Source organism: Myotis myotis, unplaced genomic scaffold, assembly GCF_014108235.1.
Source record: "Myotis myotis isolate mMyoMyo1 unplaced genomic scaffold, mMyoMyo1.p scaffold_m19_p_28, whole genome shotgun sequence".
Lineage (NCBI taxonomy): Eukaryota > Metazoa > Chordata > Mammalia > Chiroptera > Vespertilionidae > Myotis > Myotis myotis.
In genome coordinates, this window is record NW_023416333.1 from 3,291,501 (window position 1) to 3,308,452 (window position 16,952).

Below are 16,952 nucleotides of genomic sequence, written 5' to 3' on the forward strand. Positions count from 1 at the left end.
CAGCATCCAAGAGCCGCCACCCGTGACCCACTCTCGCCGGGTCAGCATCCAAGAGCCGCCACCCATTCTCCACACTCGCCGGGTCAGCATCCAAGAACACCCACCCACTGTCCACACTCGCCGGGTCAGCATCCAAGAACCACCACCCATTCTCCACACGCGCCGGGTCAGCATCCAAGAACATCCACCCACGGTCCACACTCGCCGGGTTAGCATCCAGGAACACCCATCTGTCATCCAAGAGACACTGCCCGTCACCCACACTCGCCGGGTCAGCATCCAAGAACCTTCACCCATCTTGCGCACCCGCCGGGCCAGCGTCCAAGAACCTCCGTCCATCTTGCGCACTCGCCGGGCCAGCATCCAAGAGCCTTCGTCCATCTTGCGCACTCGCCAGGCCAGCGTCCAAGAGCCATCGCCCATTGACGAGAGTCTCCGGGGCAGTATCAGAGAGGCACCATCCCTGGGTAACATTAGCCAAAAGAGTATCCAAGAGACACCATCCACTGTTAACATTAGCCAAACGAGTATCCAAGAGACACCCTCCGTGAGCAGCGTTCACCAAGCCGGCCCCCAAGACACAGCGCCAGTGACCCCTCTCAACACCCTGACCGTTCCGCCAAGTGGCCAAACGAGTTTCCAAATTCGTAGGTTCAGTATCCCCAGGCCTTCGCCGATGCCCCACATCCCCCTGGCCTGCGTAGAATCAGTTGCCTACACCAATCAAACCAGTTTGGGAGACAACTTGACAAGCACCCAGAGTCAAAGTTTAAGGGTTCCAGGCGTCAAGTTCCCAAACCGGGCCAGTGTGGACGTCCCCCCTTCAATTACCGAGAGCCCTGAGGCCAGCATGGAAAGCATGGAACAAATTCTCTGGACCTCCCAGGAGGACTTCAAAGAATCTTTGTACAACCTCCAATTAAGCAAAAATACTCCAGATAGCGATGTCCAAAGCATCCCGCTACACAGCTCCACGGACACCAGCTCTTCCAGGTGAGAGGCAGAGGTCCAGGCAAAAAGGCCAGGTTCTGGGTGAGAATTGGGGGGGTAGGGGATGGGGGTGGAGGGAGACAGCAGTCAAAGGACAGGGACCAGAACATGCCTGGCATAGCAGAGATTAGAGGTTGGACCTAGGTGTGGCAGGTCTTGGAAGCTGGTCCTGCAGGCTGGCCATGGGTAGGACATAACACAGAATCTGGAGAGGGGATTTTAGGATGGCAGGGCCTGGAAGCTAGATCTGGAGGCAAGGGGACCTGGAGGGCAGGACCTGGGGGAGACAGGGTATAGAGGATGGACATAGAGAAGATAAGAGTCTGAAGGGTAGACTGGGTGGGACCGGGTCTGGCAGCCGGACCTGGGATGGTTGGGCTGGGGAGCTGGACGCGGCGCTGACACTGGCGGTGGGCTCTCTGCAGCAGGTTTTCGGTCAGGGCTAAACGCAGACATTCACAGCTGCCCGTGGGCACGCGGCTGCTGCACCAGGCCAAGAAGCTCAGCCGCCAGCTGAGCCTGGTGCTGAGCCTGGTGGGCGTGGTGATCATCGGTCTCATCACTCTGGGCCAGCCCTGGGTCCACTTCCAGGTGCCACTGACACTCCCTGGGGGTCCTGCTGACCCCCCGCCCCAAACCATCCCCATCAACACCATCTTCGTTGTGCGGTGTTCTGACGTCTCCTGCCTGCATGAGCAAGACCACAATGCTTGTAAGGCCTGCCCTAGACTCCCCATTCCCACGGTGCGTTTCTCCTCTGTCCTAAGGACCCCTTTCTGCCTTCCCTGGGATGACCCCACTGCCCCGGGTGTGTCCCCTCTTCTCTGCAACGGTCCTCACTACCTCCGGACCAACCTCCCTTCCCCAGGGTGGGGCTCCCTGCTGCAAGACCACCCTCGCTGCCGAGTGTTCGTCCTCACCTACATGACCCTGATCCTGGTGTTCCTGGTTCTCTTCCTTCCCTAGACTTGCTGGACTCTGCCTGGGCCTTCTTCTTCATTTCCGCCTTCACCAGCTTCTGCCTCTGCCTCATACTCATAGACATCACCTTCTTCACCAAGTCCAACGTGCCCGTGCTGGACTTCTCCAACATCGTCCTCAGCAACCTGGCAGGCATGGCGCTGAGATCCTTCCTTTAGGGACACCAAGGCGAGGCGAACCTTGCCGGGTGCCTACCATGACACCCAACCCGCTCCCTCCAAACTCCAACCGCATCCCCTTCCCATCCTCACCTTCTGTCCCAATTCAAATCCTATCTCTTAACCCAGTGGTCGGCAAACTGCGGCTCGCGAGCCACATGCGGCTCTTTGGCCCCTTGAGTGTGGCTCTTCCACAAAATACCATGTGCGGGCACGCATGTAGTGTGCGATTGAAACTTTGTGGCCCGTGCGCAGAAGTCGGTATTTTGTAGAAGGGCCACACTCAAGGGGCCAAAGAGCCGCATGTGGCTCGCGAGCCGCAGTTTGCCGACCACTGTCTTAACCCATCCCAATAATATATATATATATATATATATATATATATATATATATATATATAAAAAATATATAAATTTTCAACCTAACCCCATCTCCAGCCCCAATACCAGCCCCCACTTCACTTCCCAGCTCCATCACCAACACATCTCAAACGCATCCCCCGCCCCTTCCACGCTGTCCAGGCCCATCCCCACCCCCATGCCAATTCAATCTTCTCTCCAGAATCCAAGCCATCCCCCACCCCTTTACCAACGTCAGCACCCAATTGCAACCCCATCGCCCTATCGCCTGTGAACCTCACTCTGAAACTCAACCTAACTCATTCCCAGCTCCATCCTCTTATCCATCTCCAGTCCATCCTTTCCCCCAACCACGACCCAACACCAACCTCCACCTCCACCTCCACCTCCACCTCCACCTCCTCCATCCTTATCTCTCAAACTTCAACCTCTACCAAGATCCCATCTCTATTTCCAGTTCCAGCCCCACCCCCAACCCCTGCCTCCTCGCCACCACCAGTGATTTTGTTCAAGCTACTTCATCTTTCTGAGCCAACTTCCTACCACGTGGAGATGTCGTGAGGACTGAACTGGGAAATGTCATCACCCGGTGTAGATATTGTACATGTCCTTATCTCCATACTCCCACCCAAGTAACTCAACATTTATATTCCGATGAGAATAGTTTAGTTCCATTTGGATGTCAAATCACACTTTTTAGAAAAAGGGGCCGTGGGGAGCACTTTAATTTGGAAATGAAGGATATTGTCTTCTCTTGGGGTAATTGACCACAACTTTCAGTTGCATCAAGAGAGCATTTTTGGAGAGTGACGGTGACATTTCCGTGTTAGCAAATGTTATGTGTCCAGTCTGTCTGTTAGCTCTCCTTGATTGTTTAACTCTAAGGGATATGGGGTGGAAAACGCCTCACTTTTATGTCCTCTAAACTAGGACGTTTTCCTATAAGAAAATAATTTCTGCCCAGTCTCCCTTTTAATCAAAGGGAAAACACTTCCTATACTATGAACATAAAGAAAAAATTACCCTACCCAGGCCCTAGCTGGGTAGCTCAGTTGGTTAGAGCTTCGTCCCGATACACCAAGGTTGTGAGTTTTATCCTCAATCAGTGCACATACATGAATCAACCAATGAATGTATAAATAAGAGGAACAACAAATCGATGTTTCTCTCTCTCAAAAATGTATAAATAAAAATTACCCAGTACTCCATTCACTACCTGAAAAAACAAAAACTTTTCCTTTTCACAAATCATCTTTAATTCATGTCATTCAAAAATACAGCTAAAATATCCAGAATGACAGAGTTCCTTATCCACTACCTCAGAAACCCCAAAGTAAAGACCCAGTACAGTGATGGTAATCTGGCTTGATTCTTGAGGGCTCCCTGTGTGCCAGGAAATGGGCCAACCTCAATAACTCTTCGCCTGACAACCAAGGAGATGGTGTCTGCAATTATGCCCACTTTACAGATGGGGGAAATGAGGCTCAGAGAGATGGAGTGTGTCCCGACGGTGGGAGGCCGAGGCCAGACAAGCGTTCCAGTCAGTTGGCCCCAAAGCCTGTGGTTTTAGACACCCCCGTGGCCCACAGAAAGACCAAGACTTGCACTTCCAATGCCCTCTGCTATGACATTGTCAGGAGCCTCTTATCCTGCTTGTGAGCAGAGAGACAGGGGGGCAAAGGAATTGGGGAAATAATGGGCAAGAGTCACGCAGTTACACAGCCAGGGCCACGGGTCTTCACACACCTGCTGTCCAGCCTCCTAACACCTGTACTCCTGCAGGGACCAGCATGGTATTGGGTATCCTGTTCTACCTGCTGCAGGCCCATGAGTTCCTGCAGGAAGGCATGACGTACAGTCTGGGGCGTAGCTTCTACCTGGCGTGGACTGGCATCTTCTGCTTCCTGGCGATTGGTCTGAGCTGGGATGGGGTTGGGTTTGGACAGGGTTCAGTGATACCGATGGGGGACAGCCCGGGAAAGAGTTGGGGATGAGGATGGTGTTGGGTTTGGGTTAGGAAATGGATTATTGGGGGCAGGGTAGGGGATGGGTTAGGTTTGGGTTTGAAGGTGGAGGGTTGAGGAAAATGCAGGTGAAGGGGTTGGGGACAGGGTAGGGGATGAGATGGAACTGGGGACGGGGTTGAATTTGGAAATGGACTCGGACAGTGCAGGGAATGGGGTTGAGGTTGGGTGTAGGGATGTATATGGGGACAGGGTAGGGGATGAGATGGAACTGGGGACGGGATTGAATATGGAAATGGATTCGGACAGTGCAGGGAATGGGGTTGAGGTTGGGTGTAAGGATGTGTATGGGGACAGGGTAGGGGGTATCATTGGGCATGGGGAGAGGACTGGGGTCCAGGTGGGGCTGGTGAACTCTACACCTCACCCCCTCTGCTTTCTTCCTCCCTCAGGTTTCATTTCCTACATGAACTACGTGAATTTCTGGTTCATCCTGGCACCCCAGGCCATCTGGACTTAGGACATGGGAATGGCCCTCCTTCCTTCCTGCTCCCACAGCTCCCTGCCACGGGGCTGACGACCCTGCTCTCCGGCCCTCACAACCACCACGACTCTTGTCCCTTTTCAGTCCCCTCTGAGTCTCCCCCACTCAAATTACTAATCAGTATTTTTAAATCTGTGCTTTTGCCCAGAATATGCTTTTGGCTTAGTACCTTGTCAGTGTTCTGTGGAACTGTCATCCCTCCTGAGGTCGTCCCTTGGGCCCTGTGGGGTAGAAGGATGGGACTTAAGGGTAGAAGTGAGGGGAGGGAATCATGACAAAGACACTTGAGGCACAAGGCCAACCAAGAATTAGGCCAACAAGGATATTTTTTCCATTACTTTTCAGAGAGAGAAAGTGGAAGGGAGGTGAAGGAGAGAGAGAGAGAGAAAGAGAGAGGGGGGGGGGGGATTTGTTGTTCCACTTATTTTTTTTTTAAATATATTTTATTTATTTTTTACAGAGAGGAAGGGAGAGAGATAGAGAGTTAGAAACGTCGATGAGAGAGAAACATCGATCAGCTGCCTCCTGCACATCTCCTACTGGGGATGTGCCCGCAACCCAGGTACATGCCCTTGACCGGAATCGAACCTGGGACCCTTCAGTCCACAAGCCAATGCTCTATCCACTGAGCCAAACCGGTTTTGGCTTGTTCCACTTATTTATGCATTCATTGGTTGCTGCTTGTATGTGCCCTGACCAGGGATTGAACCTGCAACCTTTCGGTGTACAGGACAATGCTCCAATCAACTGAGCTACCCGGCCAGCTGTTTTTGTTTTTAACGCAGGCTGATTTGTAACTATGTGCCAGACACCGGATCTATAGCGGGGATCACATTGGACACAAATCCTTGTCTTTACGGAACTGACATTTCATCTGGGAGGCAAAATAATAGGACCACTAACGAAGAGTTGGGTGTGTTAGGGGGTCCGTGCTATGAAGAGAAACAAAGGAGTGCAAGGGAGACCGGTCTGTTCTGTAAAGAGAAGGGGGGTTGGGGGGGCCTCTCTGCTAAAGTGACACCTGAGCGGAATCATGGCTCAAGAGAGGAAGAGAGCAAATGGAGTCAGATTGCGGGAAAGAGTTCCAGGCAGAGGGAACAGCAAATGCAAAGGTCCTGGGGCGCAACTGTGTGCTTGGCAGGTCCTAAGAAGGCCCGGGAATCAGCGTGCCCGTGGGGCCCCGGCAAGGGAGGGGAGGGAGGAGGATTAGGGGACCGCGGCACCTCACTCCCAGCCTCGGGGGCACGCCACTCCCAGCCTCGGGGCCACAGCGAAGCCCTGGCTTCACTCGGGGGTGGCGTGTGGTCCGGGTAGGAAACGCCTCGTTTTTCCTAAGAGAGGAGTTCGCATCTCTTCCATTCATTTCGGACTACAGACTTCACGAGAGGAATCTCCCAGCCAGAAGGAAGGAAAAAACCCCAGAAAACGAGGGGAACCAGCTAAACAACGTGTGTTCTGCTCACGTGTGTGTGTGTGCGCGCGCGCACGTATGTGTATGTGTGTGCATGTGTGGTGTGTGTGCCTATGCGCGCGCTCACGTGTGTGTATGTGTATGCATGTGTGGTGTGTGTGCGTGCGTGTGTGTGTGTGTGTGTGTGTGTGTCATAAAGAGTCCGCACCAAACTGTTGACCACGGCGACCTCCGGTGTGTGGGTTGACATAGAAAAGTTTCCTTTTTCATCTTTGAAAAAAAAAAACATACCTGGGTTGCGGGCACATCCGCAGTAGGGGGTGTGCAGGAGGCAGCTGATTGATGTTTCTCTCTCATCCATGTTTCTAACTCTCTATTCCTCTCCCTTCCTCTCTGTAAAAAATCAATAAAATATAAGAAGAAAAAAAAACCGTTTTACCATCACGTCTGTTGAAACACACGCCTTAGGTCGCCAACTTACCATGAAACCCAGCCCCCAGGTCTTTGGCGATCTAAAAGCCGGGGAACGAGCACCAAACGCGGTCCTGCCTCAGCTCGAGTCCTGTCCCCGTCCTCCTCCCTCGGACCCGGGAGTCCAGGACCCCAGCCCGCCCCCCTCTCCCCGCCTCCCGCCCCCCGCACCTCCCCGCCCCGAACCAGAGTCCAGGCTAAGCCTCTACTCCTCGGCACCTGAGCGCCCTCCCAGAACTCCCCCTGTCAATCTCAGCTCTGGCCCCGCCTCCCACTCTGCCTCTGGGATTACGTCGGGGGTCGGCCCCGCCTCTTCCGCCAGGGCTGTGGCGCGGACACCGCCAGTTTTCCCTTTCCGGCCTTGCCCCCACTCGGGGTCCTTCCTTTTCCGGATCCTCCTTTGGGGCCGTCCACCGAAGTGCCTGACGAACCTGACAGGACAAAAGGCGGCGATATTTCCTCGATTTGTGTTCTCCACCTACGGGGGCAACGTATTATGTCCCGACGTTCAGGAGGATACTAACGGGGACAGACACTGTCCTTCCTCAAGCACGGAAGCGGGGGGCTCTGACACCGGCGCCGACAATAGACACCTCGGGGCGGAGCCCAGACTAGCCGGGGGGGGGGGGGAGGGCCCTGCGAGCGGCGCGCTCTATAAAGTGGGACGCGAGAGCGAGCCCTACCCTGTTCATTGAGGAGAAAGTCGGACTCTGGTGAGTGTTTCCTTCGTCTTCGGTTTCTTTCCGTCTGCGCGGCAGGGCTTGGGGATCTGGGCCGCGCGTGCAATGAGGTGCCCGGGGCTGTGGCGGGATGGCCACGCTGTCGCGTGGTCGGGACCACGGCCTTCTCCCCGCATCTTGGGGCGTCTGGAGCGGGTCGGGGTCGCGCGCAGTAGGGAGGACTCTCACCGCCGAAGCGCGGCCTGGCGTCCGCCTTTTTGTCCGTCTTCCTGGGGGGCGGGGTACGTGAGGCGGCGAGTTCTCCTGAGATTTGCCGCCCGTACTTCCCTTCCAACCTCGCTGCTGTGTGTCCCACCCCAGGCGGCTGCGCATGTTTTGCCGCCTCGAACAGAGACTGAGGCGAGTTCGGACCCCAGAGGCCGCGAAGGGGAACGTGGGAGTGGGGTCTCCACGCGAATGGCTGGTGTTCCGAGAAGCGGATAGGAATGGCCTCAGGAGAAGACAAACGAGGCCTCTGTCCGCCGTCAGGAATCCTGTTGACCCCGTCACGCTGCACAGTCGGTTAAACATTAGTTCTGGGCTAGTCAGACCTTAATGCCTTGGACTTGGGCTTCCTGGCTGCTGGGCAATGGCTCGCCCTAGGCTACCGGCTGTGAAGCTCATTTCCCGTCTCCCCCGCCAAACACCACCGTGTCCCAAGTGGGAAGATTTTTTCATTCATTCATCATTGGCATTGCCGTCTTTTTGCCACTGCCCCGTGCGTTTCTTTTTTTTCCGTGCCCCTTTTTACTTTTTTTTCCAGAGAGGAAGGGTGAGGGAGAGATCGAAATATCAATGCCTCCTGAGCGCCCCCTAAAGGGGATCTAGTCTGCAACCCGGGCATGTGCCCTTGAACGGTGACCTGGTTCATTAGTCCATGCTCCACTACTGAGCAACACTTTTTCTTTTTTTAAATGTTTTATTGATTTTTTTTTACAGAGAGGAAAGGAGAGGGATAGCGTGTTAGAAACATGGATGAGGGGAAAACATTGATCAGCTGTCTCCTGCACACCCCCCACTGGGGATGTGCCTGCAACCAAGGTACATGCCCTTGACCAGAATCGAACCTGGGACCCTTCAGTCTGCAGGCAGCAGCTCTATCCACTGAGCAAAACTGGTTAGGGCTGAGCAACAACACTTTTTACTTTTTTTTTTTTTTTTTTTTTTTTTTTTAATATATTATATTGATTTTTTACAGAGAGGAAGGGAGAGAGATAGAGTTAGAAACATCGATCAGCTGCCTCCTGCACATCTCCTACTGGGGATATGCCCGCAACCCAGGTACGTGCCCTTGACCGGAATCGAACCTGGGACCTTTCAGTCCGCAGGCCGATGCTCTATCCACTGAGCCAAACCGGTTTCGGCACACTTTACTTTTTATTAGTGAAATATTCAAACATACAGGAAATACACATAATCTTGATATTTGAAACAAGTCACATGTTTGTGTTATTTGCACTTAAGTGTTATTTTTTTCAGCACTTAGTGTTTCGAAAGTAAATTGATTTCATCCAAAGTAGTTTCCACTTAATGTTCCTGAAATAATATTTTCTACTTAATGACAATGCCGTTGTCACCCCTAATGTTTCCCAGTTTCTTAAGTGCTGTTGGCGTGGTCTCAATCCCTGAAGGAGAGTGGCCTTGGGGCCCGGTTGCCAAGGGACTGGGGCTCCCATGATGTTCAGCATTGGGCTCCGATCACCCCTGAGGACACAGTCCCTCCTGGGACCTTTAACACACGGGGGTCCAAGTGGTCCCCCCAGACTGTTTCTTTACATACTCTCACTAAGTCCTTCCCTGTTTCGGGTGTCTCTTCAAGCTGAGGGGCCACCCACCACCACCCCATCTTGGTAAGAATCCTTGCTCCCACTCCCTGACCCACCCAGGTCTAAAACACCTGCATTTTGAGTGACTTCACAGCAGATATCCCTGGGACCTAATTTATATGTGAACAGTCATGCTCAGTATTTACATACAAATCCCAGCTCTGCTATTGGTGGGTTTGAGGTATCAGTCAAGTGATTGTACTCCTTAGCCTCAGTCTCAGTTTCTGTGTCTAGCATCTGACACAACATATCAAGAGCAGAGAGGTTGTTGTCTCATAGTTGTGGGGGAGGGAGGTGGAGGCAGGGCACGATATATCCTGCCTTTGAAAGGAAGGGTTGAATATAGTGAAATGCACAGGCTGTGAAAGGAAGAAATATACATATATTTTTGGGTTTGGGGGGACTAATCAAAAGTCCAATTTTCAGACTTAGCAGAAGAAAAGAAACAGTGGCTAGCAGTTAATACTGTCACTGGTTTCTAGGCTGCATATAGTATATTAGCCAAGTTGAGACAGCTTTCCATAAATTGTGTGCATATAAACTTATAGTTAATAAAGTTACCCTCTACTGACACACAGCTGTTAAAATGACAGTGCACCATGGCAGATATTTCGCAAGTGTTTCAAAGATCTAAGTCATAAAATGGGCCTGGATACAGGTTACCCAAAGAGGAGCAAGTGTTCTAGGCTCTAAGAGGGATTTCCCTCTGTTCCCTGTTCTTGGATCTTACAACACTTGCTGGCAGGCCCTTTAGGGAGGAGATAATGAGAGAAAATCATTGATCATTGATTGCACGCGCACCCCCACCCCCCACACATACACACACTGGGTTTCAAGCCCACAAACCAGGCATGTGTCTATGATCAGGAATCCAACTGTGACCTCCTGGTTCATAGGTTGACACTCAACCACTGAGCCACACCAGCTGGGCCCAAATTGTCTTTTGAGGGGCTGGTGCTCTTCACCCTAAGTGCCCACTGAGAGGGAATTTCTGGGAAAGTGTGGAGGGAGGGAGGTGCCAGCTTGACAGAGGTATTGGGGGGGCAGGGGAGATAGTGTCTGTCTTTTTTATTATTGTTGTTGAAAGTATTACATACAGTGTACCGGTTAATGTGGATTTTTTTTCAATAGATGGAGTTACACATAGGTTAATATATGTACAATTTGATACATATGCTATTTTGCATTCACAGCAAGCTTCAAAACTTCATGTCAAATTTTCTGAAGGTGTTAACATCGTAGATATTTTTACACTTAAAATGTCGAATTTCATGCCAAAAAAAAAACATTTGCAGGAAGTTTTAATTCATTACTTTATTTTGAAGAAAAGTGCTGCTGAAAGTTATCATATACTTTGGGAAGCTTATGGTGAACATGCTCCATCTCAAGATACTTGTGAATGCTGGTTTAAACGCTTTAAGTGATGATTTCGATGTGAGAGACAAAAGAACATCCAGGTCAACCAAAAGTTTGAAGACCAGCACTTACAAGCCTTATTAGATGAAGATGTGAGTCAAACTCAGAAACAACTTGGAGAAAGATTAGATGTTGCTCAGCAAACAATTTCCGATTGTTTACAAGCAATGGGAAAGAATTTAAAGGAAGGAAAATGGGTGCCACATCAACCGAACAAAAGACAAATGCAAAACCGAAAAGTCATCAGTAAAATGTTGCTTCAGTGGCAAGAAAGAAAGTCTTTTGCATCGAATTGTGACCAACAGTGAAAAGTGGATTTATTTTGAGAATCCCAAATGCACAAAATCATGGGTTGATGCAGGTCAACCATCAACATCGATGCAAGGCCAAATCGCTTCATAAAGAAGACAATGATCTGTGTTTGGTGGTATCGGAAAGGTGTGGTGTATTATGAGCTGCTAGAACCAGGTGAAACTGTTAATATTGATCACTACCGGCAACAAATAATTTGAACCATGCTTTGATCATAAAATGACCAGAATGGGCCAGAAGATACGGCAAAGTCATTTTATCATGATGACACACCGTCACACACTTTAAAACCAGTTAAAGACACGTTAAAAGATCTTGCCTAGGAAGTATTAACCCACCCGCCGTATTCACCAGATCTTGCTCCTTCAGATTACCACTTGTTCCAATCAATGGCACACGCACTTTCTGAGCAGCACTTCAAAACATGAAGAAGTGGAAAATTGGGTCTCTGAATGGTTTGTCTCAAAACAAGAAAAGTTCTATTGGGACGATATCCACAAATTGTCGGAAAGATGGGTAGCTAGCAATGGACATTAAATTGCCGTGTTTTGATTATAAAATCCGCATTATTAACCAGTACACCTGTTCCCTATTTTTCCCCCATTGATCCTCTCCAGCCTGTCCTGTGTCCTGTCTGTCCCCCAGACCCTCACCACTCCATTGTCTGTGTTCATGGACCATGCATCTATGCCAGCCGTGGGCAAACTATGCCCCGCGGGCCAGATTCGGCCCGTTTGAAATGAAGAAAACTAAAAAAAAAAAAAAAGACTGTAAATTTATATTAGTTCACACAAACACTCCATCCATGCTTTTGTTCCGGCCCTCCGGTCCAGTTTAAGAACCCATTGTGGCCCTCGAGTCAAAAAGTTTGCCCACCCCTGATCTATGCATACAAGTGGACAGCATATTTCTACAAAAAACTTGGATTTAAGGGTTTCCTTTTGCTAAAGTAGCTCACAATAGGGAGTGCTTGCCCTGTTTGAGTACTTTCGAGAACTCATCAGATCCTCCCAGATCCTGATGGCAGGCATTTAACTTTTCTCTGATTCAGAAGGTTCTGGTATAGCTGCTTCCCCAGGTTAAGAAGCAAGGAATGGTGATGCAGGCCTGGCCCAGAGCTGGATGCTTTGGGGAGCTGGGTGGGAAAGCAGGCCTGAGGTGTGGGCAGAGCACGTGCAGGGATGTGCTCATCGGACCCACCTTGGAGCTGAGCCAAGGGGACACCTTTATCTCATTGGATTCTGCCAACAGCCTGTCTGCAAGGCGAATCTATCCCCATTTTCAACAGTGGGGCTTAGGTCAGGTGCTGCAGGTCATACAAGTAGTGTGACACCCAGGGATAAGCCACTGAGGTGTCAATGAGATACAGTGTCAGAAGGCAGGCGATGGGGGTTCTGTTGTTGCAGCTCAGGGCCATGTATTAGTCGTTTTTCCTGCCTGGATCTTTGCGTTCTTGTCTGTGTTGTCCCCTTAGGACTGTAGGCAAGTAGCTCTGGGGCCTGGGTGAAGAGGGAGACTAGGGTCCCCATGATGTCCAGCACTGGGCTCTGACCTCACCTGAGGACATGGTGCCCCCTGGGATCTTTGACAGGGGCCCTGGCTCTGGGGAGGGATGCATGGGGGACTATGGTTGCCCTGCACCCCCGCTAACTGCTTTCCCTCCCTACTCCTTTCTGCAGGTGGTTCCTCCAGGAGTCAACAGCCCCTCCCATCCTTGGTAAGAACAGAAGTATTCTTATTGACTCCATAATAATCATGTTTCTAATGTTACAAATTTCTAGTTAAAAAGACCTAAATTGTGGTGATGTTGGTATAATGAGAGGTACTGAGCACCCACTCTGAGCATGCACAGTGCTCTGCACTTGGTCCGTCAGACCTCAGGAGCCCAATGAGCTGGGTGCTTTGTTCCTGTTCCACAGCTGAGGACCTGCATGTACAGAGACTGATTTCCCCGCGCCATCTCCTTTTTGAAAAGGGGAAAGGGCCTTATTTCTGCAATCTCCATGCACATTGAGGTGATGGTTGTGCTCTCTGTTTGCCTCTTCCCTGTAGCTAAGTCGGCAGAACCAACGAGGTTGGCTTTTGCTGTTGTTAATCCTCACCCAAGGGTATTTTTCCTTTGGTTTGGTTTTTTTTTTTTTTTTAGAGGAAGAGGGAGAGACACATCAATTGGTTGTCTCCCACACGCACCGTGACCAGGACTGGGGATTGAGCTTGCAGCCAAGGTACATGCCCTCGACCAGACTCAAATCCAGGACTCTTCAGTCCATGGGCCAACACTCTAACCACTGAGCCAGACCTGCTAGGGCTAAAGAGGTTGGTTTTGATCCCCACTAATGACCCATCTGTGACTTGCCTGCCTGGCTGAGGTGGAGGTTCCTGTGTGGATGCTGTGGCCTGGACTTACAGCGGAGCCCCCCAGAGAGGGCAGCCCCCAAAACTGCCACACCACTCCTGAATCATGTGACCACCACTGTGCAGAGATGGGATGGGTGGGTGGGGATGTGTAAGGAGGTAGATGCATGAGCAGTGGGATTAGATGGGCTGTGCTTGGGGCCCCTATGATGTCCAGCACTGGGCTCTGACTTCTCATGAGGACACTGTGCCCCCTGGAACCTTTGACACCCAGGGGTCTGAGGGGCCCCAGCTCCAGGGAGGTGTTGCAGCTGTAATTGTTTGCCACACCTGGTGCCCCTGTGTCCCTACCTGCAGCTCCTTTAGTAGCACCCCTTGTGCTTCCTGCTGTTTCCCTCCAGGGCAGCTGTGACCATGGCCGAGAACAATATGGGGCCAGCACACCGCTACTACACATTCACTGAGCTCCTGGCCATTGCACAGCACTTCAAGCAGAAGCCTGAGGAGCACATGATCGCCTGGATCCTGCGGGTGTATGACCAAGGCGGCTTGGCCCTGGCCCTAAATTCCCAGGAGCTGGCACTGCTGGGTAACCTGACCAGCGACACCATCTTCAACTGCCTCTGCAAGGGTTTGCAGGGCAGCCGCAAGGCGCTACTCACCTGGCTGCTGCAGGCCTGGCGCCAGTACTGGCCGTCCATCCTACACATTGGGATGCCCTTTTTATCCTGTGTCATCATGGAGCATTGCATCCTGCTGGTGCGCCTGATGGGCATGCTGGAGTGGATATACCATGAGCCTGCATCTGAGCAGGCACCAAAGCCTACACCTGAGGACATGCCCTTCACACAGAACCTGCATCAGCACCTGCTGGCCCAGGCCGTGCCCCATTTGCAGCAGTCGCTGGTCAACCTGCCACTCAAGGACATGACAGTGCTGAAGGTGGTGATGGCGATTTCACGGCTGAAACCTTAGGGCTGATTTCAGGGCTGGCTCCTGAGCCATGGCGTGTCCAAGGAGAAGGTGGGCAAGCAGTCCATCAAGGAGGCCACACGTAGCTGCAGCCTCCCAACCTCAAGGCTGGAGGAAAAGCAGCACTGGCCCTTCCCCCCACACACACACACAACCCCCCGTCCCCCTTCCCCCCTACTCCATCAAGACCTGAGGGTAGGAGCTGGGCCCTCGGGGAGGGGGGGAGATGAAAAGTCCCCTGAGGGACTGCCCTTTTGTTTTTAAGATGTAAGAGTTGAGTATTTTTTTTATATATGTATATAGGGTGTCCCAAAATTCACACAAGATGTGCAATTGAATTGAATTGCAAATCTTGCGTGAATTTTGGAACACCAGGGGTGGGCAAACTTTTTGACTCAAGGGCCACAATGGGTTCTTAGACTGGACCGGAGGGCAGGAACAAAAGCATGGATAGAGTATTTGTGTGACCTAATATGAATTCAAAGTAAACATCATTACATAAAAGGGTACGGTCTTTTTTTTTTTTCTTTTTTAGTTCATTTCAAGCGGGCCGTAGTTTGCCCACGGCTGCCCTATACAGTGGCGCCTTGACTTACGAGTTTAATTCGATCCAAGACCGAGTTCGTTAAGGAGCTCCTTAATTCAAATTACTCTGTCAACTCAAAGCAAAAAATCGGCCAAGAGACTCGTTAGTCGGGACACTTGTAAGTCAAGGCCCCACTGCATATGTATTGATTGAGATAGAAACATCAATGATGAGAATCATTGATTGGCTGCCTCCTGCATGCCCCTTACTGGGGATTGAGCCTGCAAGCCGGGCATGTGCCCTTGATCAGAATCAAACCAGGGACCCTTTGGTCCGCAGGCTCTATAAATTGAGCCAAACTGGCTAAGGCTGTTGTGTTCTTTATGGGCAGGCCACCCTCACCTAGTTTTGAGGAGCCCAGAAGAATAAGGTGTCCTTGCCCCTGGTAGCTACTTCATTAGTGTCACTGGCTGGCCACAGTGATTCTGTAAAGAACCCAGGAGGCCTCTTATATTTCAGCTGAAATAGCATGTTGGGTGGGCCCCCCTCAGGCTCCCAAAGCACTACAGGCCCAGCGGGAAGACCCCATGGCCTACATAAAGTTTGCACTGTTTTTATTTGCTAATTCATTGTTTTCACTTACAACATTTACAGCACTTTGGTTTTAAGCACACTCTTCTCTGTTGTCTTGGTTTTTCTCTCTTAAGACTTTTGTTTGTAACACCTTTTCCCTCTGAAGCCAGCCTGCTGTTTGCTCACCTGGGGAAGGGACTGCCAGTCACAGTGTCTCTTGCTGCATGTGTGGTTTCTGGCCAGTGTCTGGGTTAAGTGTTGACCAGGAATCCCGCTGGGGGTGGGGAGTGAGGGCTTAAATAGTGAGCATCGCTGCATATGAACTGTGGTGCTTGACGCGGCCCCCATGCAGAGCCATTTCCAGAACCCTCATGGGGCAGGGTTCTGGACACGCCTGTCTCCATGGGCCCTACTGAGAGAGACCTATGTTCCATCAAGCCCTAGCAGCCGGGCAGGGAAACCTGAGAACTCAGTTGGGCCTTCCCTGCATGAGAAGAAGCTGGGTCCCTCCCAGGACCCAGTACAGAGGGCATCTGGCGTGGCAGCCTCACTCCTAAGGCCTGTCCAGCATCAACAATGGGTGTGATGGTGGGGTGACTAGGCTACATTCAGAGCCCAGGGCATGATCCCCTGCCCACAGTGCTGGGAGTTGGGTAGATCCAGCTTTCTCCTCTCACAGTCTGGGGGGCTCTGCACCCCGTTTCCCCCAGGGGAGGGTTAGAGGGTCCTGGTAGCTGGGATTGACTTTTAGCCACATCCTCTCCCCCAATCCACCTTCGATTCTCCAACTCTGCCATTTGTAGTGGGCACTGAGTGAGTGGCTGCCTGCTACACACCAACACCCCCGCCCCCAGTGCTCTGATCTGGGGTGTTCACACACTTCAGCCTGATGCCTGGCTGGTGGGGAGTTCAGTGGCTGCAGGAGCGTAACTGCTGTCTGGGCGCTACACCCACTGAGCCCAACAGCCACGTGCGGCCTGTGAGCCATTGAGATGTGGCTGGGACCTGAATCTAACATTTTATTTAAATGGCCGGATGACAGTCCTGAGAATGGTCCAGCTGCACCTGCTCTGCTGGTCCTAGGAGGTTCATTTCGTAGGTGCTGAGGTCTGACTCTTGACTCACCCTGAGATGGGAGAACAGAGGCCTGTGGCTTCCCAAGTCACGCAGCCTTGGGACCTGGCTTAGCTCTCTGGATACTAGACAGATTGCACGTGTGTATAGGGGCTTATCAAACATGCACAGGTGTGCCATCACATGCAGAATGTTCAAATATCTACATGTGAGCTACATGCATGTGCACAAACCATGTACATGTGTGTGCACACAACCACTTGTGACTCCCAGGCCTGGGAGCTCTGTGTGTCTGTTCCCC

The 16,952-nt window shown here is 51.5% G+C and overlaps 2 protein-coding genes and 3 non-coding genes across 9 annotated transcripts in view; 4 read left to right on the top strand and 1 right to left on the bottom strand.

The window, feature by feature from the left end:
- LOC118649266 overlaps nucleotides 1-16,952 on the bottom strand; it is a 39,881-nt gene that overhangs the window by 8,965 nt on the left and 13,964 nt on the right. The window contains exons 2-4 of the mRNA XM_036296162.1: nucleotides 5,166-5,217; nucleotides 1,911-2,123; nucleotides 307-1,677 (exon numbers count right to left, since the gene is read on the bottom strand). The gene's annotated coding sequence lies outside the window, so the exon portion shown is untranslated. The remainder of the gene's footprint in view (nucleotides 1-306; nucleotides 1,678-1,910; nucleotides 2,124-5,165; nucleotides 5,218-16,952) is intronic.
- On the top strand, nucleotides 7,501-14,632 carry LOC118649264 (Friend virus susceptibility protein 1-like). 5 transcript variants are annotated; one of them, XM_036296159.1, is made up of 3 exons: nucleotides 7,501-7,591; nucleotides 12,831-12,868; nucleotides 13,908-14,632. In XM_036296159.1, the coding sequence occupies exon 3, from the start codon at nucleotides 13,921-13,923 to the stop codon at nucleotides 14,479-14,481; it is 561 nt and encodes a 186-aa protein (XP_036152052.1). In that variant the 5' UTR covers nucleotides 7,501-7,591; nucleotides 12,831-12,868; nucleotides 13,908-13,920; the 3' UTR covers nucleotides 14,482-14,632. The 5 variants fall into 5 exon arrangements, with proteins under 5 accessions (XP_036152052.1, XP_036152054.1, XP_036152051.1 ...); XM_036296161.1 differs by having other exon boundaries at nucleotides 7,506-7,591; nucleotides 13,913-14,632; XM_036296158.1 differs by lacking the exon at nucleotides 7,501-7,591 and adding an exon at nucleotides 8,921-9,447 and having other exon boundaries at nucleotides 13,913-14,632.
- On the top strand, nucleotides 9,264-9,354 carry LOC118649320. The gene has a single exon (XR_004965601.1). It is a non-coding gene; the product is annotated as a small nucleolar RNA SNORD88 (small nucleolar RNA).
- Nucleotides 12,671-12,748, top strand: LOC118649319. Its single transcript, XR_004965600.1, has one exon. It is a non-coding gene; the product is annotated as a small nucleolar RNA SNORD88 (small nucleolar RNA).
- On the top strand, nucleotides 13,705-13,795 carry LOC118649314. Its single transcript, XR_004965595.1, has one exon. It is a non-coding gene; the product is annotated as a small nucleolar RNA SNORD88 (small nucleolar RNA).

Excerpts from the sequence above, each read along its gene's own strand:
- LOC118649264 (XM_036296158.1), top strand. The coding sequence starts at position 9,272 with ATGATGTTCAGCATTGGGCTCCGATCACCCCTGAGGACACAGTCCCTC. Across the intron at positions 9,448-12,830 it reads CCCACCACCACCCCATCTTG|GTGGTTCCTCCAGGAGTCAA; the intron begins GTAAGAATCCTT and ends TCCTTTCTGCAG. Across the intron at positions 12,869-13,912 it reads AACAGCCCCTCCCATCCTTG|CTGTGACCATGGCCGAGAAC; the intron begins GTAAGAACAGAA and ends CCTCCAGGGCAG.